At 37.9% G+C, this 27,985-nt stretch overlaps 1 protein-coding gene across 2 annotated transcripts in view; it reads right to left on the bottom strand.

The window, feature by feature from the left end:
- CEMIP2 (cell migration inducing hyaluronidase 2) overlaps positions 1-27,985 on the bottom strand; it is an 89,090-nt gene that overhangs the window by 42,462 nt on the left and 18,643 nt on the right. For both annotated transcript variants that reach the window (XM_049770923.1, XM_049770924.1), the window contains exons 3-11: positions 25,909-26,049; positions 24,194-24,755; positions 17,603-17,772; positions 12,485-12,673; positions 8,404-8,573; positions 5,517-5,726; positions 4,734-4,939; positions 4,508-4,577; positions 923-1,051 (exon numbers count right to left, since the gene is read on the bottom strand). In XM_049770923.1, coding sequence (XP_049626880.1) covers positions 923-1,051; positions 4,508-4,577; positions 4,734-4,939; positions 5,517-5,726; positions 8,404-8,573; positions 12,485-12,673; positions 17,603-17,772; positions 24,194-24,755; positions 25,909-26,049 — 1,847 coding nt within the window. The remainder of the gene's footprint in view (positions 1-922; positions 1,052-4,507; positions 4,578-4,733; positions 4,940-5,516; positions 5,727-8,403; positions 8,574-12,484; positions 12,674-17,602; positions 17,773-24,193; positions 24,756-25,908; positions 26,050-27,985) is intronic.

Below are 27,985 nucleotides of genomic sequence, written 5' to 3'. Positions count from 1 at the left end.
CTGCAACATAGATACAAGTGGACTGAGTCAGGCTAAGAAAAATAAATCAGAATAAAGAACTGAGAGATGTTATCACTGATAGATGGCATGTAAAGAAACAAATCAAAAAAAAAAAAAAAAAGCCTAGCAGAAAAAAATCTTAAAACTTAAACTACAGAACTGAAAAGACTAATGGAGAGAGATGTGAACTAACAAGCTCCAATGGGCCATGACAAGGACTACTGGCACTCTGGTGGTGCAGCATAGTTAACACTGTCTGCTTAAAAAAATTATTTTTTTATAAACCAAAGTACCTTAGGAGAACGAAAATTTTAGAAAAATAATCAGGGAGTGATTCCCTACAATAAAAATATGAACTTTTGTGCTTATGAACACAAAAAAAAAATCCAAGTGTACTTATCACTGGAGGGTGTGGGATTGCTGCCAACTATCAGGAAACTGTACTTCTTGCATGGCCTTGCTTTATTAGACCAGTATCAAGTTTAATCGTGTAAAATGTTCTTAAGCAATACTTTACATTTACATACATTTACTGAATCAGTATTAAATTCCCAATAGGGGCAAATTGTGCTTCTCAACCCCTAGAAATATTATATATAACCCTAGAAACATGCAATAATATGTACAACCAAAAAAAAGGTGAGAATGGATCAGGATGGGAAGGAAAGAGAAAGAGAACTTGTGGGTCAAGAGAATTCAATTACCCATAGAACATATGCCTATGGTCAGTGGTATTTATTCCTATGTGCATATAAATGAAGAGTCACTTGTCTTTAACTTAAAAGTCCAATGGTTACTATAGCCTGCACACTTAGGCACAAATCACAAGTTCCTACAAATGGCCATTTCTCAATTGTAATCATAGCAGTCCATCTTTTACACTGCCAATCAAATTTACTAATTTTAACAATTAGAAACCTACCTTAAAACTTGAATGGACTCTGTTGTTATAAAAGATGCCCAATGGGGTGAGTTCAGGCTTTGCTGAGAGCTGCAATCCACTGGACTCCCCAGTAGCTTCCTTGTGAAATAAATACCATATTCCAGCATCCTGCAAATGAAGGGATATGATCATGAAAAACCTTGTATGGAACCTTCAAACAAGTTTAACTTTTTAAACAGTCATTGTCACAGCATCCAGTTCACGTGATGAAAAGTTGTGCACAAATCTAACACTCATAGAATAGACAGATTATCCTTACAAAGAGGGAAAAAAAAAAAGAAAAAGAAAATGTAATTGTGCTCCCAAGAACTGACAAGAAATATACATAAATAGCTGATACCCCCAACTTATTTTCAAAATAACTTTGCAATTAGTTTTTTAGCTGAACTCCGCCATCACTTCTTTTTTTAAGTTGTTAAGCACCATTAGAGCCAAACCAGCCTTCCTTCCTTCCTGGTGAACCAAGATTGCACAGTCTTTTTTAGCAATCTGAGTTTTTATTTTCTGTTTACTTCCAAAGTTGATCAACAGATGAGTCATACCTATTAAACAACTATCTGCCAAGATACAGAGCTCACTAAGTTCTTTCAAACAACTCAAATACCCGTCCTGTCCTGTGGCAAATTTTTGCCAAAGTGGGGGAGAATTAACCACCACAAGCATGAATCAGGATGCTGTCTTAGTCTGGATTCCATCTGTCCAAATCCGGTGTTATAGACCTCAATAGGAGCAACAAAAAAAAAAAAGGAAAATTTTGGACACTCCAAACAAGACATAATTTTTAATTGAATTTTTTTCATTTTAAGACCACTTTTTATTTTAATAGTTTAGTTAAAATTCAGCCAATAAGAAGTTAATGTGAAGTTCTTCACATTACAGAGCTCTGATTAAGCAGATTGTTAAAATACGTTAAATATGTAGTCTGTTTTTTTAAGTGGTGCAAATTCCAATTTGGCAGACATTTATTTAGTGTCTGTTGTGTGCTAGTGAGCCTAAGGTTCCTCTCAAAAAATTCATTTAGAAGAATTATCAAAACAATTAATTATAAAATATATATGTGTATGTATACATTTTTCATCTTAAGAATGTCTTTTGAGAGCACAGGAGAAAAAATTGGAGAAGGTAGAAATAGCTATATACCAAAATGAATATGATTTTAACATCTTTTAAAATCTAATCAATTTTACTAATATGTCTTCACAAAACAAATGTGAAAAATGTTTTTGCCAACTCCTCTTTCAGGAGCAAAAACACAACAAATGAAGACTTGGCATACTGTCAGTAAGATTTATACCACAAACTCATTAAATAAGGGCACCTCTCAGAATACAGTGAGGTTTAGGGATGGGGGGTGCTAATGAAAACGGAGTGGCTGTTTTCCATTAAAAGGGGCAGTGTCAATACAAGCAAAGGACACTTTGGTTTTTTTTTTGAATTTGGGGTTTTTTTTTGTTTTTGCTTTTTTTTTGGTTTCTGGGCCACACCCAGTGACACTCAGGGGTTAGTCCTGGCTATGCGCTCAGAAATCACTCCTGACTGAGGAGACCATATGGGACTCCAGGATTGAACCCAGGTCCATCCAGGGTCAGCCACATGCAAGGCAAATGCTCTACCCCTGTGTTATTGTTATTGTTAGTACCCACAAAGGGCACTTTGTAAAAGGCTGTGTGGAAAGATACAGGCTGGACATTAGAGAGAGGGTGTGTGTGTGTGTGTGTGTGTGTGTGTGTGTGTGTGTGTGTGTGTGTGTGTGTGTGTGTGTGTGTGTGTGTGTGTGTGTGTGTGTGTGTGTGTGTGTGTGTGTGTATGTTTCTGGTGAAGGTTTTTTTGGGGGGAGGGGATTTGAGTGTGTGTGTGTGTGTGTGTGTGTGTGTGTGTGTGTGTGTGTGTATGTTTCTGGTGAAGGTTTTTTTGGGGGGAGGGGATTTGAGGAAATCTTTTACCAAATGTGTGTGTGTGTGTGTGTGTGTAGTGTGTGCGCGTGTGTTTCTGGTGAAGGTTTTTTTTGGGGGGAGGGGATTTGAGGAAATCTTTTACCAAAAAATGAATTCCACTGACACAGTTATTTTAGAGAGAAAATAAAGCATTACAGGATGAAAAGGAAAGAAAAGATGTATCTGATGAGAAAGAGAAAAACCTCCCTTTCTTTGCTTCTCTGACTCCCACTAAGCATTTCTGGCAGCATTTCTCCCTTTGCAATTCTCATGAACTGTACAATTTACTTTGATCTTCAACCCATGAGTTCTAGAAAACAACTGAAGAGAATCTCTGCCCTGGCAGTTCCTTCAGAATTAAGAGAGATGAGAAGATGACCCTGTGGTAGGCTGCCTATATGCTCTAGGTCATCTTCCTATTGCAAATTCTCAACAGAAATTCCTTATAGGCTCACCAAATATTGGAAGAAAATGAATGCATAGAACCCACAAGTAAAAACATGTCCAGATGTCTGCCCTTTCAAATACAAATTTTTATATTGTTTTTAAGAAAATCAAGGACATAAATGTCACCTTTCCCAGTGGTATCTCTAATTATAATTATTTCAAAGAAATATTTCTTTCAACTTACCTTTTTTCTTCCTAGAAAACAATATTAGATATTTCTCGGTTTTCAGATTTTAATCACCATGCTGCATAAGTATAAATATTTATCACTACAAAGTTAGTATTTCTAAACTGTAGCTTTCAAAAGTTATAAACACAATAGAATAATAATGTCTTAAAGATTTCAAGCTGGAAAGTAGTACTTTGGGTAGACACTTCCTGGCACATATTTGGCCTGGATTCAATTCCCAGCATCCCACGTAGTCCTGCCAAGACTGATCCCTGAGCAAAGTCAGAAGTTAAGTCCTGAGCAGCACTGGGTGTAATCCAAAAACAACAACAAAAAAGATTCCATTCTAAAATCAGCCATTTTAACCCACAAAATTAATCACTTTAAATCTTGCCAGGTTTATCCAAAAATATTTCTTCCATTCAAATAAATATAGCTCATCTATTCTCATTATTTTCATGCTTATGAAAGAATTCAAGGAACCCAGTTAAGTTTAACTGCCTTATCAGAGGATCTTCAAATCTCCTACATTAAACAAAAGTGTGTCCTTTAACAGTGACATCTGTCACAACATTCTATAGAACAATCCATAAATAAAAGCTAAAGGCTTTCAACTAAAAATCAAAATGATTAGTTATTATTAAATATATTTATTTTATATTTATTTATATTGTTAAAATAATCTAGTGGTGGGAGTGGGGCTGTAGAGCTATATCTTACACTAAAAACACCCCCAGGAAATGACATGACAACCTGGAGACTATCCCTTTTCCTTTCTATTTGTCATCTGCCTTATTAGCCACATAAATTCGAATGAGCAAACATGATTTAGAAGAAATAGAGAATGAGCTCTACCATATTCCCCTCACAATTAAACAAGCCCATGAGAAATCAGTCTCAGGTTTGTAATAGATTCACCACACATTACATCTATAGATGTCAGAATATTTATCATTTGAATACCCCTTTCAAAACTAACAGACAAAAATCTGAAAGCACTTCAACATGATTTACCTGTGAGCCTGCAGCTGCATTATTAATCAGATTGTTGTTGGGATGAGCAATCCAGAAAGTTGAAACAGCCCTGAAAAGCATTTTTAAGTTGATTTTACACATTCTTCATGAAAAATTCTGCCCACTAAGCCCCACCTGCACCCCCAAAATCTACTCCAAAAGTCAAATGCCCCCTGACAGCTGCAGTAAATTTAAAAACAATTTTTTTTTGCTGTCGAATACTCACATGCAGTCAGTGGCAGGTACAGGAACATAATTCCCAAACACTTTCTCTCGCATGGTGGTACATATAGAATTATTCCGATCAGTGGGGAGAAGGGTGCCTGGTTTGGTGAGGAGTCCCAGATTGTGAAACAAAGTATTTCTCTGTTCAATACCATCCTCCAAGAAGAAACAGTGGCCTAGTGTGTCAAAGCCAATGGTGTCTTTGATCTGCAGAAAGACAAGTGTATAATGTCATTGCTAACAAGATTGATTATGGTTTAAATGACAAGCCCTATTCAGTACAGCATGCTCAGTACAGAGAGTGGGCAAAAGAAGTTTTAATCTTAGCTGAAGAGGCCAGATGTCAGATTTTGCTGCTCTCTTCAGAGAATAATTTGGGCTGCTATAGACTTTCCCAACCCAAGAGAGGAAAAAAAAAAAAAAAAACCACAGCAAAATTCTCAGTAAACATTGACTTAGTAAACACAGTAAGGTGCATGGTGCAATATTTATTTATGTAAAAGTGAGAAGACATGAAAATTAGAGTGTTACAGTTTCTTTTTTTTTTCTTCTTCTTTTTTTTTTTTTGTGTGGTTTTTGGGTCACACCCGGCAGTGCTCAGGGGTCATTCCTGGCTCCAGGCTCAGAAATTGCTCCTGGCAGGCACGGGGGACCATATGGGACGCCGGGATTCGAACCACTGTCCTCCTGCATGAAAGGCAAAAATGCCTTACCTCCACGCTATCTCTCCGGCCCCGAGTGTTACAGTTTCAATAACATCCCTCAATAAGGCAGGGCTACTTACCAGCAAGCCATTAGTGCCCTGCACTGTGATACACCGGGAGAAGCTGTGATGGATGGACAGGCCATCCACGAGTGTGCCAGTTCGGTACCCTCCTTTAGAATCCACATCGCCACACAGGTGGAAATGAACTGGATAGTGTCCCAGCTGCTGCTGCCCCATGTGTTTCAGCTCCACATACGAGAGATGAACTGAAGTAAAATTCTTACTTATCTGCATGACATATTAAGTTAAATTGAGATGATATATTTCACAATAGGAGAAAAGCAAATGAATAAAAGTTTGAACAAAAATTCTGAAGGAAAATATTTAAACTTGTTTGCATCCTATTTTTCCTGGAGGTTTCTTTTTATCTGCAAATAATGTAAAGAGCAATAAAAAAAAAAAGACCCTTTTCTAGCCTCTATGGAAACAGTATAGATGATTATTCAAATCAAAACTACATTGTGACCCAGCAATTTCATTCTACTTCTGAGAATATATCCAAAGGGGAAAAAAATTCTAACTTGAAAAAAGAAATCCTCGGGGCTGGAGGAGTGGCACAAACAGTAGGGTGTTTGCCTTGCAGGCGCAAACCTAGGACGGACTCTGGTTCGATCCCCAAGCATCCCATATGGTCTCCCAAGCCAGGAGCAATTTCTGAGCACAGAGCCAGAAGTAGCCCCTGAGCGTCACCTGGTTTGGCCCAAAAACCAAAATAGAAAAAAAAAAAAAAAAAACTCGCATCCTATATTCAGATCATAATATTGAAAATAGCCAAGACATGGAAACAAGCTTGGTGTATATAAACAGTGAAATATTATTTAGCAATTAAAAGAGAGGAAGTTCCACCATTTATGACAACATGTAGGGAACTTAGAGGTGTTTTACTTAGTAAAATAATTCAGACAAGGAAAGAAAGTTATTATGTAACCTTACTTATGGTGAGATCCAAAACCAAGCTCATAGGGAGACAAAATATCTCAGATGATAATTTACCAGAAATGGAAAGGCAAAGAAAATGGAAGAACATGACCAAAATGTACAAACTTCCAATAAAGATAAACAAATTCTATGAATATAATGTATAATAGGCTAACTATAATAAGCATTGCTGTATGAGATTAAAGGAACAGTTTGGAGTTTATCACAATTATTTTTACCATAAGTTCATGGTTATTAGCTAAACCTATTTTAGTAATCTTTTCACAAAGTATATAACAAATTATTAAGTTATATATCTTAAACTTAAATAGCAATATGTATTAATTATTTCTCTTTTATTTTAAGAGGGTTTTTTTGGTTTTTGGGTCACATCCAGTGGTACTCAGGGGTTACTCCTCGCTCTGCACTCAGAAACTGCTCCTGGCAGGCTCGGGGGACCATATGGAATGCCGGGATTTGAACCGGATCCATCCTGGGTCAACCGCGTGCAAGGCACATGCCCTACCACCATGCTATTGCTCCGGCCCCCCAATTATTTCTCAATAAAACTAAGAAAATGTGTCTCATTGGAAATAAAGAGGGCCAGAGTGATAGCACGGTGGGTGTGCCTTGCACACCACCAACTCCAGTTGATACTCAGCATCCAAAGGGCCCCCCTGAGCTTGCCTGAAGTGATTTCTGAGCACAGAACCAGGAGTAACCCCTGAACAACATTGGGTGTGACCCAAAAACCTAGATAGTTAGATTAGATGATAGATGATATATAGGTAGTTAGATAGATGATGATGATGAATGAGATAGATTCAGGGGTCTCAAACTTGAGGCCCATGGGCCACAAACGGCCCTCCATACAACATTTTGTGACCCTGCCCTAGAGGAATCTTTTTTGTTTTGTTTTGTTTTAGTTGTTTGGGTCACACCCCCCAATGTTCAAGGCTTCTACTGACTTTGCACTCAAGGATCACCCTGACTTTGCCTCTTGCAGCCCCCAGGTAAATTGAGTTTGAGATAGATAGATGATAGATAGATAGATAGATAGATAGATAGATAGATAGATAGATAGATAGATAGATAGATAGATAGATAGATAGATAGATAGATGATAGATAGATAGATGAGAGACAGACAAATAGACAGATAAGAAAAATTAAAAGAACTATAGCCAGGAGAGCTTACAGAAACAATGGCTGGATTTGCTCAAATATTTTGGACATTTTTAGTTTCTGTTCTTTAATTTCTATAAACACAATTTTAATTTGATAGTTATTTCAAAATCTGGCCTCAATCTAACAAATAATATTGCTTACTAAAATACTTTTCAAAAAGCACAGTAAGTTTTGTAATTAAAATTTTCTAAAAAGCTTTAAATGCTGGATCTTCAGTCAACTACTAAAAACAGAAGAGTAACACTAATCACTGATTCACACAACAAAAATTCTGCTAAAACCACAGTTAATACACAAGAATTTCTTTCTTTTCTTTTTTTTTTTTTTTAATCTATTTTGTAATTTTTTTCTGCCCTGCCTTTTTGATTCCCCCTTGATCTGGTATTTCTTTTTCTTTTTCTTTTTCTTTTCTTTTCTTTTTTTTTTTGGTTTTTGGGTCAGACCCGACAGCACTCAGGGGTCACTCCTGGCTTTGTGCTCAGAAATCACTTCTGCCAGGCTCAGGAAACCATATAGAATGCCAGGATTCAAACCACAGTCCTTCTGCATGCAAGGCAAATGTCCTACCTCCAGCCCCAAGAATTTCTTTTATAATTGGGGGAGGGGTGTCTCTATTATTTCTTAGTAATTTAATTCCCCAAAAGTCCCAGACACAGGGCCCAGTTGTAAAACTCCCTTTTAATTATGTAAACTATTTTTGTCCTTTGATAGAGAAATAAGATAAATTTATTTTTTTTAATATCCATACAGAACTCACATCAAGCAGGAATTCAAAGAAATCATCAAATCCTTTTGCTCACCATGACATGTCCTCCAAAGGTGTCATAATCAAAGAACTGACACAAGTTTTCACCATAGCATGAGTCTTCCATTTCTCCTTGAATCAAAACATTCCGAGTAAGGATTCCAACCTCAGCTCTCATATCTACACCATCTATGATCTCACCCATATGCAGGAACTGAGGGATTTCTAGATGATGAGGCAAGAAAAAGAACATTAACACAAAGGAAATGGGAAACGTCTGTTGAAAAGAAAGTCATCTCTCTTCTGTAATCCCATTTCATTGCATTATCAAAATTCACCACCTGCTCCCATTTCTTTAACACCTCTTTAATACCTCAGAATCCCAGGAAGCAAGGATTTTAAGGATTATTTCATTCATCTGCCTGTCCAATGTCTAAATCCTTACTGCCAAATGTCAATCTCACATATAAAGAACAGACTCTCGCATAAAACTGTTCAATTCCTCTTGAATGGCATCAATAAAGTGAGCAAATTCTATCTTCTAAGGGCCCATATTTCCTTTCTTTCTAGTTCTGTCCATACCTCTTCTCCTGCTCTTCTGAGAAGACATAAAGAACTAAAAGTACAATGAACTGCAGAAAAACTCATGGTTTTGTATTGCTAATAACAGTTTCAAAATGTTTTTGTTTCTACTTCAAAGCCAAAATCAAAAGCTTCCCCACTGCTTACTTTAATTTTTTTGTGCATTTTTTAAGTTTTCTTATTGACAGCTCCAAAGCACTCCAAAATGGGAGAGCTTTTCTGATACTCCTATTATATAAACTCACGAATGAAAAAAAAAGAAGCAAAGGAGTTGAGATCATGGGGATTCATTATCACGTAGACGTGTTAACAAAACTGGAAATTTCCAAACAAAATTAAGGCCAGATGGTATCATAGCTTTTTGGGTTTTTTGTTTTCTGTGATTATCAAGAAGGAAAAGAACAAGAAATAAAGTATAGAGAAAAAATGCCAAATGAGCCAACCATCCTATTTTTTCAAAAGCAAAATTTTTTCCTTGATCTTCAAAGCTCTAAATTACCCATTCAGTGAGTACTTATTAGATAGTTATGTAAATACTTCTGTTTTATGCCATAAATGTTTAATTGAGTACAGAAGCAAGGAAAGGAATATAATGAATGAAATGCACAATGAATCCCATAATTAAGGCAATGTATTAAGAAGATCTGCCCATTACCAGGCTCAGAATAAATACCTGGTAAATGTCACTCAGCCATTCTTTCTAAATACTGCTTACATTAAAAATCATAATATGTGCTGCCCTTCATTGTTAGGTTACACCTCATTTTACTTAAAACAAAGATCATCCCTGGTTCCTTTGTATGTTTGTTTACAACTTGGATTTACACCAAAACAGAGATTGTCTTACTTGTAAACATGGGTGGGACTGACTCAGGATAGCCTGAGCTATCTGTCCTTACTGCCCCATCCAGGGATGGTCTCTGTACAATAAAAACGGCAGTTCTGGCAGGCAGCTTGTTCTCCATACAATATAGAAGACTGCCAGACTACATTGTGTTTCACCCTCAGCCCAGTTTTCATGAGCAACCCTAATTCAGACTCTTTTACCTGGAGTTGAAGATATGATGAGTAGGGTGATTTTACACTTCATCAAAAAGATTATTCAAGATTAAGAGAGAAAACACACATAAATATACATTTTTGAATTTTTTTGTTTTTGTTTGAGGGAAACACCTGGCAGTACTGTAACTCCTGGCTCTGCATTCAAGGATCACTCCTGTGAGGGATCAAGGAACAATATATGATGCCAGGGATTGAACCCGGATGGTTATGTGTAAGGCAAGTAAGTGCCTTACCCACAGTACTCTCAGTCCAGCCCAAAATATTAATTTTTAGGTCAATTTAAATTTAAATTTAAATTTAGCCAGTAAAAAACTAAGTTTTTTGTTTGTTTGTTTTGGGGCCACACTCAGTAACATTCAGGGATTACTTCTGGCTATGTGCTCAAAAATCACTTCTGGCTTGGGGGACCATTTGGGACACCTGGGATCAAACCTAATGCCCTACCGCTGCACCCTTAAAAACTATGTTTTTGGAAAAAAAAAAAAAAAAAGAATGGATCAAATGCACAGAATTTCAGAATTAAAAGAAGTGGCTCAGCAATTGCAGAACACATAAGTTACATATGTAAAGACATGAGTTCTATTCCTACTATATCAAAAAAAAAACAAACAATCAGTGTAATTTTGTTTTGTTTTAAAGCCACACCTGGCAATGCCTGGGGGTTACTTTTGTCTCTGAACTTAGAAATCACTCCTTTTAGGTCAGGAGACTTTACAGGGTACTGGAGATGGAACTCAGGTTGCCTGTGTGCACGGCAAGCACGCTATCCATTGCACTGTCATTCTGATGCCAAGCATTTTAATCAAGGGGAAATATTTCTATTAAAAAAAGTGTACCTAGCTTGCGCAAGATAGCATGGGAGATAAGGGTTTTGTCTTACATTTTGATAATCCCTGTTCAATCTCCAGTACCACATAAAGCCCCACAGAGGACTGCTTGAGAGTGACACAATCCCCTCATTCCACCAAATAAACATAATTTAGTGCTAGATGCATTATTTGAGAGTAGATAATTCCTAATGAAGGAATTGAAAAGAATCTTGGAAAGGTTTAAAAAAATATAGGGGAGGAAGAAGAAAGAAAAGAAAGAAAGAAAGAAAGAAAGAAAGAAGAAAGAAAGAAAGAAAGAAAGAAAAAGAAAGAAAGAAAGAAAGAAAAGAAAGAAAGAAAGAAGAAAGAAAGAAAGAAGAAAGAAAGAAAAAGAAAGAAAGAAAGAAAAGAAAGAAAGAAAGCAAGAAAGAAAGAAAGCAAAGCAAGCAAGCAAGCAAGCAAGCAAGCAAGCGCAAGCAAGCAAGCAAGCAAGCAAGCAAGAAAGCAAGAAAGAAAGAAAGAAAGAAAAGAAAAAGAAAGAAAGAAAGAAAGAAAGAAAGAAAGAAAGAAAGAAGAAAGAAGAAAGAAAGAAAGAAGAGAAAGAAAGAAAGAAAGAAAGAAAAAAGAAAGAAAGAAAGAAAGAAAGAAAGAAAGAAAGAAAGAAAGAAAGAAAGAAAGAAAGAAAGAAAGAAAGAAAGAAAGAAGAAAGAAAGAAAGAAAGAAAGAAAGAAAGAAAGAAAGAAAGAAAGAGGGCCCGGAGAGATAGCACAGCGGCGTTTGCCTTGCAAGCAGCCGATCGAGGACCAAAGGTGGTTGGTTCGAATCCTGGTGTCCCATATGGTCCCCCGTGCCTGCCAGGAGCTATTTCTGAGCAGACAGCCAGGAGTAACCCCTGAGCACCGGCGGGTGTGACCCAAAAAAACAAAAACAAAAAAAAGAGAAGAAGAAAGAAGAAGCAGAAGAAGAAGAAAAGAAGAAGAAGAAGAAGAAGAAGGAGGAGGAGGAGGAGGAGGAGAAGGAGAAGGAGAAGAAGAAGAAGAAGAAGAAGAAGGAGGAGGAGGAGGAGGAAGAGGAGGAAGAAGAAGAAGAAGAAGAAGAAGAAGAAGAAGAAGAAGAAGAAGAAGAAGAAGAAGAAGAAGAAGAAGAAGAAGAAGAAGAAGAAGAAGAAGAAGAAGAAGAAGAAGAATATCTGTCACAGAGGCAGGCAGGTGAGGGCAGAGGGAGGGGGAAGGGAAACGGGACATGGTGGCAGAAAATGTGAACTGCTGAAGGATGGGTGCTGGACACAGTATGACTAAAACTCATTTGCAAACAACTTTGTGACTGTGTATCTCATGGTGATTCAATTAAAGAATTTATTTATTAAAATACATGTATACAGTACATTATTTTTAAATAAGCATTGATTTGTATGCTGCATATGATTAGCAGTAACATTACTGCCCAATAATTTTATCTTAGTCGAACTTGGGGCTCAGAGTATTCTGCCATTATGTCCTTATGTCCAATACTGATGACTATCAAAGTGGTTTGGGTGGTAATTCAGTAGTGATGAGATGAGGAGAAAGAGAAGGTAGAGAAGGAGAAAGTTAAAGAAGAAGAGTAAGATGATTGAAGAAAAAAATAACTTCAGAATCAAATCCAAGAACAACATTTCCAATAAGCATTCGAGTAAACTGATACCTTTGACTTTGACCTGGAATCGGCTGCATTCAGGACAGGGGAGAAGAGTGAACTCTTCTGCTTGGTACATGGAATAGTCTGTACTTGCAACCACAATCTGGTCTCCTGCTTTCCAGCTACTAACATCATCCAGCAAATGAAGTTTCACCCCATCTACAACTTCCACCCGAAATCCTGAAAGGGAAACTCCTAAGCCAAAAAAAAATTGATACATTAGCAGGACATTTATTTTTGAAAATCAACATCAACACTGACAAATCCAGAGAATAAAACAAGTAGCATTTTAAAATATTAATTCTAATCATGTTCCTGACACTCTATAAATACTAATAACAGGAAGATGAAAATAAAACCCCTATCTTTAAGGATGAAGAGCCTCATATATCCATATCTGTCTATAATGGGATATAAAACATCATTTCAGGGTTCCAGTATATAGTATATAGGATAAGGCACTTGCATTGCATTTAGCTGTCCCAGTTTCATATCCAACACCAAAGAACTGTCAGGAACACTACCAGCAGTGAACTCTGAGTGCAGAGTCAAGAGTTAAGTCCTGAGCATTACTAGGTGTTATCCTAATTAAAAAATAAGCATTCAAAAATGTCATTTTAGTAATTTTTTTTTAATTTTGAAAAACCTCAATTCATATTTCTTGCTATATTTCAATTCAGTGCTATAATTCTAACAGTTTCCAATCTGCCCCCAAATGTAACAGTAATACATCACACACAAGGAAAAGCTGCCAAAACCAGAGCGGGTCTATAACTAATACCCAATGCTTTAACTGGATCCAGTCACCAGAGAAGAGATAAGGCATTAAGACAGCCTTAATATGAATAATAGCTTGTCCTAAACAAACCTTCAAATCTTTGTCTTTGATTATATTTCAGTCTCTACCTAGGTTTCTTTCTACTCTTAATTTATCAAATAAGAGACCATCCACCCAAGTTCAGGAAAATTTCAGAAGACTTCCCAAAATAAAATATGTTGCATTAAAAAAAATGAATAAATCTCCCACAACTGATGAAAAAAAAGATTAATAAATGCAAAGCAATAGGCCAGAGCAATGATACAGCAGGCAGGTTTGCCTTGCTTACAGCTGACCAGAGTTTGATCCCCAGCGACCCTTATGGTCCCTTGAACACTGCATTTCTGATCAGAGGCAGAAGCAACCCCTGAGCATTGCCAGGTGTGGCCTCAATACCAAAATAAATAAGTAAATGTAAAGCAATTTTACCTATATTTCTCTTATCCATACAATGGATTTTTGTCCAAATAGGTAATAGTTGTTCATAGTTGTTAAGACTTGCCGTACATAACCTTACATATACATATATAAAATCAATACAGTATATATAATCAATACGATCATTAAAAGATAAAAATTACTGATTGCATTAGACAAAGGGGGAGGAATCAGAGTTTGAAGAAAAAATTCTAAAATTATTGAGCTTATAAGTGAATGATAAACAAATGGAATTCTTTACCACTATATTATATATGGCCCTGCTAAGACTCAAAACAGTTTAGTCAAGAATAAAGATAGTAATATCAATAATCACTATCTAAATATCCATATTTTATCCCAAAATAATCTTTTAAATAATTTTTCATATAAAATTTTAATACTATCCAAAAAGAATTCTAAAAAAACAGGATGATAAACAAGGCTTTTTAAAACGAATAGTGACTTTTTTGGTCTTTTCTGGGGAGGGAGAAGAAATTTGGAAAGGTGGGGTACCACACAAAGATGTGTTCAGGGATTACTCCTAGCTTTGTGCTCAGGACATATGTGATGCAAGGAATATGAACTGGGGGTAGCCACACAATCACTCAGGCCTCAGAACCGGTGTGTTTTGACTTTAAGTATCATTAGAATTGTTTTAATGGCTTGTCATTGACTTTTACTGCTAGGTCTATATTCCTCATTAATTCCTCACTTTTTTTTAACATTAGACAAAAATCCTAATTACAATTCTCTAATAGTACTGATGAATTGAAGTGTAAAAGGAAGCACATCCTCCATCCTTCCTGGAAAGAATTCCCATCACTTTCAAAAACATTGAGAACATCAAGTATAAACAATGTTCTCCAGCAGATAGCTAGCATGCACCCTCTTCCAGAAATAAGGAGTCATCAATTGGTAATGTGGAAATAAAAACAAAATCACACAAAGGAAATGGTGACTCAATTTGTCTGCCTGGAATCTTACTGGAAACATTTCCACTAAACTCTTTGTGCAAGCCCAAGTTCCTGCTAAACACTTCCCATCACCTCTACTTTTTGACAGAGGCACCATGATCTGCAGAGAAAACAGTAATCTGTTTTCTGGTAAAAGCAGAGGTTTAATCCCAGCCTCCTCCTTCATAACAAATACCATTTCTCCACCTCAAATTCTGAGGTAGCTTAAAGGAAAAACAGATAAAATGCCAGTGATTTACCTGTTGTTGTATTGCAAAAGTCTAGCTCTCCTTAATAGTAATTACACAACATACATTATAACTTGACAACTACACTACTGTAAAATCAGCTAATACATATATTATGTACGTACATATGTAAGTACATATGTACTGTGCTAATACTATTCCAAACTGATACTCATAGTAGTCCTAACATGGTAGATTCTATTGTCTTTTCAATATTTTATTTAGATGGAAAACAAAGTGGCATGCCTACTATCATTAGTTCTCCAAACCCAGGTATGAGGACAAACTAAATTAAGCATTTGGGGGACTAGAGAAATAGTACCAGATAAGGTGTTTGTTTGTTTTCCCCAGTTTTGATTCTCAGCACTTATTATTATCATCATCATCATCATCCCAAGCCTGCCTAAAATGATCTTCTAACATAGAGTCAAGAGAAAGCACTGAGCACCACCTAGTGTGGCAAAAAATAAAAAAATAAGTATAAGTATTTATGAAACTACTAACGAATTATCTCTTAATTATTCATTTCACATCAATTGTGATTCTGATATTTGTTTGGAAAAGAAAGGCAGTAGGCAAACACAGGCAGAAAGCTGTCTATCCATCCCTGGAACCAAAAAATCTGGCAATGAAATGGGTAAGTGAATAATTTTGACTGCAAATATTTGTGTGTGTGTGTGTGTGTGTGTGTGTGTGTGTGTGTGTGTGTGTGTGATGGTCAGGGGTTACTCCTGGCTATGTGCTGAGAAATCACTCCTGGCTTGGGGTACCATATGGGACACTGGGAATCAAAGCTAGGTCTGTCCTGGGTCAGCCGCCTACAAGGCAAATGCCCTACTGCTGTGCTATCACTGTGGCCCCTTGACTGCAAATATCTTTAAGAAAAAAATGCCAGAAGCATAATGTTCCTAAGAAAAAGTAAGGCACACGATGGTTATATCTAACACGAGGCAAATGATGGGAACCACCTATATATAGGACTAGACTATGGCCCACTTAGCATAGGATCAGCTACACCTGATCCCTTATTTTATACAGGAGTGTATGATGAGGCTGGTAACAGAGGAGTGGTACATGAAGGAAAAAGAGTGTCATTATATATTGCCCTTTTTTGAAATATTAATAAGAGCAATGCCTCTTAAATGTCATCTTACACAGTAACAAAATGATTTACTAAAAAAAGCAAATAAAAAAGGCTGTGAACCAAAGCAGTACATGATTGAAGACCTAAATCTGGACCCCAGACATATATTTAAAATGGTGGATCTAGGGGCTGGAGAGATAGCATGAAGGTAAAGGCTTTTGCCTGGCATGCAGAAGGACAGTGGTTCAAATCCCGGCATCCCATATGGTCCCCCGAGCATGCCAGGAGTGATTCCTGAGCATAGAGCCAGGAGTAACCCCTGAGCACTGCGGGTATGACCCCAAAACCAAAATAAATAAATAAATAAATAAATAAATAAATAAATAAATAAATAAAATGGTGGATCTATAACATATTAAATATAACAAAAATCCTGCTGGGCAGGTTACTAAAATCAAGCAAATATTAACATTAACCACTAGTCTTAGGTCATATAGTAAATGCAGACAATCACCGGAGTGCCATTGTTTAAAAATAGTAAGATTCAATCTGACTGTTAAGAAGGTCAGCATGCCTAGAAATTTGCTAATATATGTTAAATTTATGTTGGAATGAGGATCCTGTAAATTGATGTATTTTGATTTTTTTCCAATATCCTGCTGTTAGATGTACAAATAACCTAGAGAAATAAATGCAGTTGCTCTGTAGCGGAGGCTCAAGCCAAAGCTCTTAGCCACTTTCCAGCACCCAAGACTTTGAGTCTTTTGTTATGCCGACCCCTTGCCCACCTGTCTTCCCAGGAGGACGGTAGTACTGCCCTCCAACAGCTGAGCAGTCTGCGGCAAGTAACCCCTAAGCACTGCCCGTGTGAGACAAAACAAAACAAAACATAAAAGATACATTTGGACCTGCTACAGCTAGATCATCAGAATTAAACTGCCAAGACCATGGGATGTTATCCAGCATGTGTTCAAGAATAATAATCACTAATGTGTCTACAATGAGAGAAAAAGATTCATCATCAGAGCAAAAGATGATGATTATGAGGGCTAGAGTGACAGCACAGTGGTGAACGTGCAGCCAACCTTGGTTCAATCCCCAGCATCCCATATTATCACCTGAGTCTGCATAGAGTAATTCCTGAGTGAAGAACTAGGAGTGATCTCTGAGCATAAAGTATGACCCAAAAACAAATAAGGATGAGCATAAAGTGTGACCCAAGAACAAATAAGGAAAAAAAGAGATGATGCTGACTCCCTCCTTGACAACACAGGTATGAATAGAAACAAGGCCAGTCCATAACATTCAGGTTGGTTCACTTGGTACTAACTGCTGGAAGCAAATCCATTTCTATTCCTTAACTCTCCATAGACTCAAGAATCAAAACAAATCCAACTGGGGTGTCCAAACTAGAAGAGATCAATGTCTAGTACAGGAGTACTCTGCTAGAATAGAAAAGATGAAGAGCATGAGCAAATCACAGATTTCTCTTTAGGATGCTGTGCAGTCTATTCAGACTGCTATTTGAACACAAAGCCACTTAAAAATATCTGTCATCATACTTACCAATGTCTTACAAGAGCACACATTACAGGTGCCTACCTTCAATCCATTCACTATAAGCTGTCACAGCAAACTTCTGACCATCCACAGTATTAAATTCTCTTTGGGCTAGAGCTTTTCCTCCGCTACTGTGATTTTCATAGTTCCTCACAGATTCATTGGAAGATGTACTGTCACCATCAATGACACCAACCAAGGCCCAAGCTTGCCTAGGGGAAAGAGCACATGTGTTTGATAAACTTGTCAGGATACTGTCAAATCCCACACATGACTATGAGAACAGATGCTTTTCAATTCTCTTATTTCATCTGTAAATCCCAACACTGCATTTTTCTCTATGGTGTGGCAATTTCAAACTGAAAATCACATCACACAAGGAAATGCACCTGGACTACACATTCTAGATGTTCCAGCTCTATGACAGGAGAAATTCTGACAACATTGGCCACCATTCATCACTCAACCCCCCCAAACACACCCATAACATGCATGAACATTCTGGCCACATTATTCTGGCTACAAAAATAAAATAAATATATTGTTAGTGATTAAATTAAAGTGGGGGGTATGCATAGAGATTATTCAATGATACATCCTGAAATTTAGATATCATAATAAATAAAGACATATTTACTCAAAATTTGAAAATACAACAGATTATCATATTTTCTATCATCTGCTCCTTTTGAGGGGTAGGGATAATAATGAGGGTTGGGTCATACCTGTGACGAGAGAGCACTCCTGGCTCTGTGCTCAGGTGATCACTTGCAGTGACAGGAATAAAACTGTAGTTGGTGGCTTGTAGGATAAGCACCTTAAACGCTGTAATCTTTCTGACCCTCAACTTCAATTTTGAACTTTGCTCTTTGCAATGTCCTCAAGTCTAGCTACATAGAGTTACATGGGGAGTTTCGGGAATATATCATATATATATCTGTCCTTGTCACAAATAGTTCTGAATCTTCTTAGTCCAGAATAGTATGGTCATAATCACTATAGATGGGGTCAGGAATTCATACATTTTAACAGAACAGGGATTCTCAAACTTCAGTAGCATAAGAATCACCTTGCGTCCTCTTTAAATTAAAAGGAACTCTGCCATATCTCATCTTCTTACTGTTCAACATGAGGTTGCTGCTACGTAGATGGGTCTGAAGCCTATAATGCTGAGTGATGTTTGTCAGAAAGACAAGGACAGATACAAAATGATTTCTCATATGTGGGAGATAAAGAAGCATAGTTAGGGCCATAGAGAGCTGGTTAGAGAACTGAGCTGACCATAGTGGAGAGGTGGGAGTACTGTTTTATAACATTGTATGCATGAAACCCTATCATAAACAGCATTGTAAATCATATGTAAAAAAAAATGTTCAGAAAAACTAAAAGCCTTCCCTCTAAATTCTGGCACAAGACAAGGCTGTCCTCTCTCACCACTCCTATTCAACGTAGCACTGGAAGTACTCGCTATAGCGATTAGGCAAGAAAAAGATATTAAGGGAATCCAGATAAGAAAGAATAAAGTCAAGCTCTCACTGTTTGCAGATAACATGATACTCTACATAGAAAACCCTAAAGATTCAACCAAAAAGCTTCTAGAAACAATAGACTCATATAGCAAGGTGGCAGGCTACAAAATTAACACACAACATCAATGGCCTTTCTATACACCAATAGTAATAAAGAAGAAATGAACATTAAGAAAACAACCCCATTCACAATAGTGCCATACAAACTCAAATATCTTGGAATCAACTTGACTAAAAATGTGAAGGACCTATACAAAGAAAACTATAAAACTCTGCTTCATGAAATAAGAGAGGACATGCAGAAATGGAAACACATACCCTGCTCATGGATTGGCAGGATTAACATCATCAAAATGGCAATACACCCCAAAGCATTATACAGATTTAATGCAATCCCTCTAAAGATATCCAGGACATTCTTCAAAGAAGTGAAATTCATTTGGAATAATAAACACCCTAGAATAGCTAAAGCAATCATTGGGAAAAGAATATAGGAGATATTACTTTCCCCAATTTTAAACTTTACTACAAAGCAATAGTTATCAAAACAGCATGGTATTGGAATAAAGACAGGCCCTCAGATCAGTGGAATAGACTTGAATACTCAGAGAATGTTCCCCAGACATACAATCACCTAATTTTTGATAAAGGAGCAAGAAATCCTAAATGGAGCAAAGAAAGCCTCTTCAACAAGTGATGTTGGCACAACTGGCTAGCCACTTGCAAAATAAATGAACTTAGACCCCCAGTTAACATCATGTACAAAGGTAAAATCCAAATGGATTAAAGAACTCGATATCAGACCCGAAACTATAAGATATATAGAACAACATGTAGGCAAAACAGTCCAGGACATTGAGACTACAGGCATATTCAAGGAGAAAACTGCACTCTCCAAGCAAGTAAAAGCAGAGATTAACAGATGGAAATATATTAAGCTGAGAAGCTTCTGCATCTCAAAGGAAATAGTGCCCTGGATACAAGAGCCACCCACTGAGTGGGAAAAACTATTCACCCAATACCCATCAGATAAGGGGCTAATCTCCAAAATATACAAGGCACTGACAGAACTTTACAAGAAAAAAACATCTAATCCCATCAAAAAATGGGGAGAAGAAATGGACAGACACTTTGACAAAGAAGAAATACACATGGCCAAAAGACACATGAAAAAATGCTCCACATCACTAATCATCAGGGAGATGCAAATCAAAACAACTATGAGCTACCACCTCACACCACAGAGATTGGCACACATCACAAAGAATGAGAATAAACAGTGTTGGCGGGGCTGTGGAGAGAAAGGAATTCTTATCCACTGCTGGTGAGAATGCCATCTAGTTCAACCTTTATGGAAAAGCAATATGGAGATTCCTCCAAAAACTAGGAATCGAGCTCCTATACGATCCAGCTATACCACTCCTAGGAATATACCATAGGAACACAAAAATACAATACAAAAATCCCTTTCTTACACCTATATTCATTGCAGCACTATTTACCATAGAAAGACTCTGGAAACACCAAGAAGCCCCTCAACAGATGAATGGTTAAAGAAACTGTAGTACATATACACAATGAAATATTATGCAGCTGTCAGGAGAGATGAAGTCATGAAATTTTCCTATACATGGATGTACATGGAATCGATTATGCTGAGTGAAATAAGTCAGAGAGAGAGAGAGAAACGCAGAATGGTCTCACTCATCTATGGGTTTTAAGAAAAATATAAGACGTTCTTGCAACAATAATTTTCAGACACAAAAGACAGAAGGGCTGGAAGTTACAGCTCACCTCTTGAAGCTCACCACAAACAGGGATGAGTTTAGTTAGAGAAATAACTACATTTTGAACTATCCTAATAATGAGAATGTATGAGGGAAATAGAAAGCCTGTCTAGAGTTCAGGCGGAGTTTGATGGGGAGGAGGGAGATTTGGGACATTGGTGATGGGACTGTTGCACTGGTGATGGGTGGTGTTCTTTACATGACTGAAACCCAATCACAATCATGTGTGTAATCAAGGTGTTTAAATAAAATATATAAAAAACATAAAAAATGTTCAAACTTAATACCAATGTAATCTATGATACCTAAAGTATAGTCCTCTCAAATTTAAAAATAAACTAATAAACATGTTGTTATGGTTTTGGAACCATATCTGGCAATACTCAAGCTCTACAATCAGGGATCACTCCTGGCAGGTTTAGGGGCCACAAAGGGTGCCAGAATTGAAATTTGGTTGGCCATGTGCAAGGTGAATGTCCTATCTGCTATATTATCACTTCAGCCCTACAAAAAATTTTTTTAATAAACATATTTTCTTTTTTAAGTTAAAAAATAGGAATTTTGCACTTCTAACAAAATCCCAGGAGCAAGAATCATGTTTCAAAACTCCTGAATTTGGGCAGTTCACACATCAATTACCCTGAAGTCTAACCTAATCTTGGGGATCTTGTTGTTGGTATCTAAAATGGATCCCTGATACAGAGATTTCTCTTATATTTCTAGGTGTGGGGGCAAATAAATACCTCTGGGTTATGACTGGTTTTCAGGTAACCCTATTCACTATCTAACAGATTTAAAGTTGACGGTTCTATGCCAATTTGACAAAAGCAATGATTTTGAAAATGCCATTGGATTTCTGTGATATACAACAAGCCAGGGACATACCCAAGCTTGAATCAAATCAATCTAAAAAGAACAACACAAGCTAGAAAATTTGTCTTAAGAACTCTGATGCAAAGATAAAAAAGGATACCATTAGCTTCTACTCTAGGAGAAAAAAATGTGTAATCTACACTGGACAGATGGCAGGATATTCACCGATAAAAGTTAACCAAAGCATTCCAACAGCTTTATGAATTCCACATCCACCCCTGCATGGATTAGCTAGTCTTTAACTGTGAATGCTTTATAGCTTATTTTGGATTCTTTGATACAGTAGAGAATGCAAGAATGCCTTGATTTATTATTTCATATTTTAGAGGGAAAAGAAAAACATCAGAGGCTTCCATTATTTATCAAAACTGCCTCAGCACTTATAAAACAATGCTCTGTTTTACTGACATAACTCCCCAAATACTCCTACTTCCCTCCTCCACTTGAAAAAAATTTCAACACAGAATATTATCTTTAAGGGGGATGTTTATATTCATTGGCAATAATACCATTACTGTGGGATTTTGGTAAAGGTTAACAATTCCAATCCCTCCAGAAATCAGCAGCAATATTTAAAGAGAATTTAGAAACCAGTAGAAAAAGGAACCAAAAATTCAAACATATAAATTTATAGTGAATAATCACATAAATCTAGAACAATGATGGGACTAAAAGAAATTAAAGTTGTAATCATCAACAATACTGGGAAAGTTTTCAACAAAGTATGTGCCTGGGGGCTGAAGTGATAATATAGCTGGTAGGGCACCTGTCTTGTGGCATTTGACCTGCAATCCTTAGTGTCCCATCTGGTCCCTCAGGCATTCAGGAGTAATCCTGCAGAGCTAGGAGTAAACCCAAGCACAACCACTTGTGGCCTAAAAACAATAGAAAGGTTTATAAGTCCTAGTACTTCATTAATTGTGTCCCAACTTTCTCTAGAGTTTCAGTTGCCAATAATCCATTTCAAATGCCATCAGAGGAAAAATAATAATAATTAATCACAGAATGAAGTCAAAAGGTTGGAACATATGCTCTGCACGCAGGAGGCCCAGATTAAATTCTTCATACTGTATGGTTCAATCAAAACCAGGAGCAACCCCCAAGCACTGAACAAAGAGTAGCAGCTCCTGTATACCCTCAAAAATTTTAGTCTTGAAAAAAAAGAAAAATAACTAGAAAGAACTAGACCATTTCAACATGTAAGCACTTTAAAGTCTTCTTCAAAGGGAAGATATTCCCTGACTCAACCAAGTACAGTCAGCAGAATTGTAACTTCTGTTGTTTTCTTTTCAATTAAATGCTGAACTGGTTACTTTCTAGACTTAACAGTGCAGGAAGAAATTATCAACCAGACTATTAGGACACAAGAACCATAAATGTAGAATTGAACTCTATGCTCTGGGTGAACTTGTTCACTGTGCATGTTTCTTCTGTTCCACGAGTTCCAGGGCGCACAGACCCAAACCTAGCACAAACAGACTTAAATTCAAATTCACATACAGGAGCCCAAAGGTTGTGCAATGGTTAGGGTGCATGCCTGAGATGCTCTTAATCCAAGTTCGATTTCTAACTCTACCTGATTCCTCTGATATGTCACTGGGAGTCCCCCAATACAGCCAGAGTATACAATACAATACAGCAGCGTATTTCTGGCATTACATCATAAGGCCCTTGCATTGAACTGAGAACCTGACTAGTTAAGATCAACAGTGAGGGCCCCCCCACCCCCAGACTCCTAAGCAGCATCACCCTATCAAAAAAACATTCACAGAGAGATAGCACAGCGGCGTTTGCCTTGCAAGCAGCCGATCCAGGACAAAAGGTGGTTGGTTCGAATCCCGGTGTCCCATATGGTCCCCCGTGACTGCCAGGAGCTATTTCTGAGCAGATAGCCAGGAGTAACCCCTGAGCACTGCCGGGTGTGGCCCAAAAACAAACAAAACAAAACAAAACAAAACATTCATATGCAAAGGATAGCAGAAACCAAAGAAAACAGAGCATGTTCCATCCCACTCAGATCTTTAAGTTAACTCTGAACCCTTTGTACTGGACCATTATTTTTCATAAATTGCCTCACTTATCTTCAGAATCATATAATCTTCAAAGGTAATGAAAGTGTTAAGTCTCTTCAGAGACTCTTAAACCATCCTGTTGATTAATTTTCACAAGTCAAATGTTATCGTTCACAAAGGCCTTCAAACACTAAGCCCAAAATGATGTAACATCTCCATAAGTCCCCAGCTTCAAGTTTCAAAGCAAGAGGTAATGAGTTCTCCAAAACTGAAAGGGCCATTTCTGGCACCTGAACTAGGATTGTGCTGTGCTGGCTGGTTCTGCCTTCCCACACCCTCTGCTCTGAGTCTCAGCTATGAACAGGTAATGGGAAAGGACATGGCAAAGCCATGAACAGGTAATGGGGAAGAACATGACAAAGGGATGCCCACCTGTAGCCCAGGCCTTGAATCAGCTTACTGCCCAGCCGCTCCTGGATCATTTGTATGGTTCCTTGTAGGAGACTTTTGGCTGCTGAGTCTCCAACAGCAATCGCAACGATCCGTCCGGGATCCTGGACCCTGAGAAATTCCTCAAGTCGTCTGCTCTCATTGTGATACTCATGAGTATCAAACCTCAGACTTTCCAAAATCTTGCCCGTGTCTTGGTCAATGAGCCTCACATTGAGACCCCTGGAAAAATCCTTCTCAAAGCTGTAAGCCCCAAAGGTCAAGCCCGAAGAAGGCAATGTCCTTGCCAGCAATGTCCATGATGCTTTCCGTGCCCCATGCAGCTCCAGAGTCCCTCCAGCTTCCACACCAATAAACTTTTTGCCAAATGTTGGCATATTTTCACCTTCATCTGACTTGCCATACAAGGTGATTGTCGCTCTGGACTGATAGCGGCATTTTTCTGCTCCAATATGAAGCGCTCCCCCATCCTTTATCAGGATGAATCGAGTTCTCAAAGTAATATTTCTGAATCCGTCTTTATCATCCCCAAATACAAGCAGTCCTGCAGGAAACAAGACAGTGTTAGCAAGTAAAATTCACCTTTCCAAAAGACCAAAAGAGTCCACTTTAAGACAGAATAAGAGGGAGCCGGAGCAGTGGTGCAAGCAGTAGGGTGTCTGCCTTGCCGGTACTAGCCTAGGACGGACCATGGTTTAATCCCCTGGTGTCCCATATGGTTCCCCCAAGTGAGGGGCGCATAGCCAGGAGTAACCCGTGAGCATCACTGGGTGTGGCCCAAAATTAAAAAACAAGACACAATAAGAGATATTTATTTCTACACAGTAAGAAAAAATAATTTGCTAAGACTGCTTAAAAAATTAAATAGGATTGAGGCCAGAGAGGTGGCACACTAGAGCAAAGGCGTCTGTCTGCCTTGCAAGCGCTGGCCTAGGATGAACCGTGGTCCCCCAAGCCAAGAGTAATATCTGAGCGCATAGTCAGGACTAACCCCTGAGTGTCAAATGGGTGTGCCCCCCAAAAAAAAACAAACAAAAACATTTAATAGGATTTAAAAACAGAACAAAGAAATGAATTCAAACTTCAACACACTGAAAATGCCTACGTTTGGGTTTCAATTCAATCACTTTCTAGGAAAATATCTACAGTTCTACAAATCTGAATCTCATTTTCATACATAATTCATAAATCTTTATCCCTCTCCACTGTTTGTATATATCTCTGTGCTATTTCTGGGTCTAGGTAACACCTGGGCCCTGGCTGGGTCCTCAATGGTGGGCCCTTGCAATGAGCTATCTCATAAGGTTAGCTAAATATTACTGGGCATGACCCATGGGCCTCCTCAGTACTGGCTGGGAGCCCCTCCCCAAAAACTTATTTATAATAGTTACCTGACAGTGTTCTAACCATAAACTGAGACTCTGTGATTTGTAGGATTCTTCTTGGTCTTGAATTCTATAGTTCTACCTTAGTTTCTCATCTCAATGATTAAATGACACTAAACACTAAGGATCTTAAGTAATTTTCTATCTAAAGACTATCAAGTGTTAGAAAGAGCACAGGAGTGTGAGTTTTGTGTTGTACCCTAGTTCCATCCCTAGCAAAACATATGGTCCCCAAACACTACCAGGAATGAACTCTAACAACAGAGCCCTTGAATAAGTCCTTAGGTCCCATAGTTGAGGACCATCACTTACCTCCATCTTCAATAACTATAGAATGCACTGTGGCATCTGAGGTCAGACGGAACATATCTCCTTCCTTTATAATAACTTGTTTTGCAGAATCTTGTCCTGGATCCCAGTTCCTGAGACGAGGATTCTGATCTGGGCAATTCTCTAAAACACAATGATACATTGATATCCCATCAACTTAATGAAATATGGTCTTTAACCAAATCCATGCACTACATTATTTATTGTAATGAGCAGGTAAAGGAGTGACATTTCAACAGCCTGCCATAAGCAGGACAATCCTATTCCATCAAATCCCTTACTTCCACCGCATATAATAATAATTGTGCCATAAAACTAAATTGCTGAGGCCAGAGTGATAGTGCAGCACTAGAGTGTTTGCCTGGCACACGGCCAATCTAGGACAGACCTTGGTTCGATCCCCCCAGCGTCCCATATGGTCCCCTGAGCCAGGAGCGATTTCTGAGTACACAGCCAGGAGTAATCCTTGAGCATCATTGGGTGTGGCCCAAAAAGGAAAAAAAAAAACAAACAAAACAAAACACTGAATTCCTATCATCTAGTCAAGGTCAAATTCCACAAAGTTATGATGTATCTTCTACTACGGAAATTACCTTATTTTTTTTTCTATAAGAAGTACCTGACCTGGGGCCAGAGAGATAGCATGGAGGTAAGGCATTTGCCTTTCATGCAGAAGGACGGTGGTTCGAATCCCGGCATCCCATACGGTCCTCTGTGCCTGCCAGGAGCGATTTCTGAGCATGGAGCCAGGAGTGACTCCTGAGTGCTGCCAGGTGTGACCCAAAAACCAAAACCAAAATCAAAAAAAAAAAAAAAAAAAAAAAAGAAGTACCTAACCATAAGATACACATGGGTTTTAGGCGAGGAAAAGAAAAGAAGAAAAAAATAAAAGTTGCAGCATAACATTTCCCCCCTTCTTTTCAGGGGGGTGCATCTTATGGTATAAAAAATATGGAAATTAACCATTAAGAAGCCAAATTGTGAATTTTCCTTGAACTCTCACTATACAGCTGATCTAGAAAAGAAAATGTATTTATTTTTCATTTACTTAACTTTTGAGAGAGATAGTACAGCAGATAGGGCACTTGGTATGCACATGCCCAATCTAAGTTATATGGGAGTGATTCCTAAGTGCAGCATAGCATAATCCCTGAGTATAAACAGATGTGGCCCCAAAATCTACATATATTTATATCCACAATGAATATGTAAATACAAAATAGAAATTACGAGGAGTATGTCTATTAGACGTTCCCAAGTGTTTCTCTGCACATGATAGGCAGTAATAGCATCTCTTCCACTCCAAAAGAAACAGCTGATACATATAACTGTCTTCAGTCATGTACACTTCCTGAACAAAACTGTAATAGGCAAATAAATGGCCAAAGATAACTTCTCATTTTCAGAGATGAAGAAACAACAGATTTATGAAGGCTAACCCCACAATTACTCAACAATTAGAATGATAAGGAAGTTCCCTTTCAAAAATAAAGTAAATGCCACAGAGATAGTATAGCAGGTAGGGTGCTTACACTGCACATGGCCAACCCAAGCCTGATCCCTGGAATCCCACATGATCCCCTGAGCCTCATCGGGAGTAGGTGATTCCTCAGTAGAGTGCCAGGCATATCCCCCGAGCACCACCAGGGGTAGACCAAAATCAAAAACCGAAAGAAATGAAGCATATTCCTGGCAGTGTTCCTTTATTAGAATTAGAAATTGTCAGGGCCAAAGAGATAGCATGGAGCTAAGGCATTTGCCTTGCATGCAGAAGGATAGTGGTTCAAATCCTGGCATCCTATATGGTCCCCCGAGCCTGCCAGAAGCAATTTCTTAGCATAGAACCAGGAGTAACCCCTGAGCGCTGCTGGGTGTGACCCAAAAAAAAAAAAAAAAAAAAAAAGAATTAGAAATTGTCTTCCTCAATAAATGATAATGAAAATATAAACGCATTTACTATGACCACTGCTAAAACCAAAGCCTGAGACCTTTCATTTCTGTTGTTAATTTGGAAAAAGGAGGAAAGAATCATGTTAATTCTGATAAGTTAATGAGCAAA

This window comes from Suncus etruscus, chromosome 3, assembly GCF_024139225.1.
Source record: "Suncus etruscus isolate mSunEtr1 chromosome 3, mSunEtr1.pri.cur, whole genome shotgun sequence".
NCBI classification, from domain to species: Eukaryota; Metazoa; Chordata; class Mammalia; order Eulipotyphla; family Soricidae; genus Suncus; species Suncus etruscus.
The sequence above is the reverse complement of the archived record's forward strand: the minus strand, read 5'-3'. Positions and strand labels throughout refer to the sequence as shown.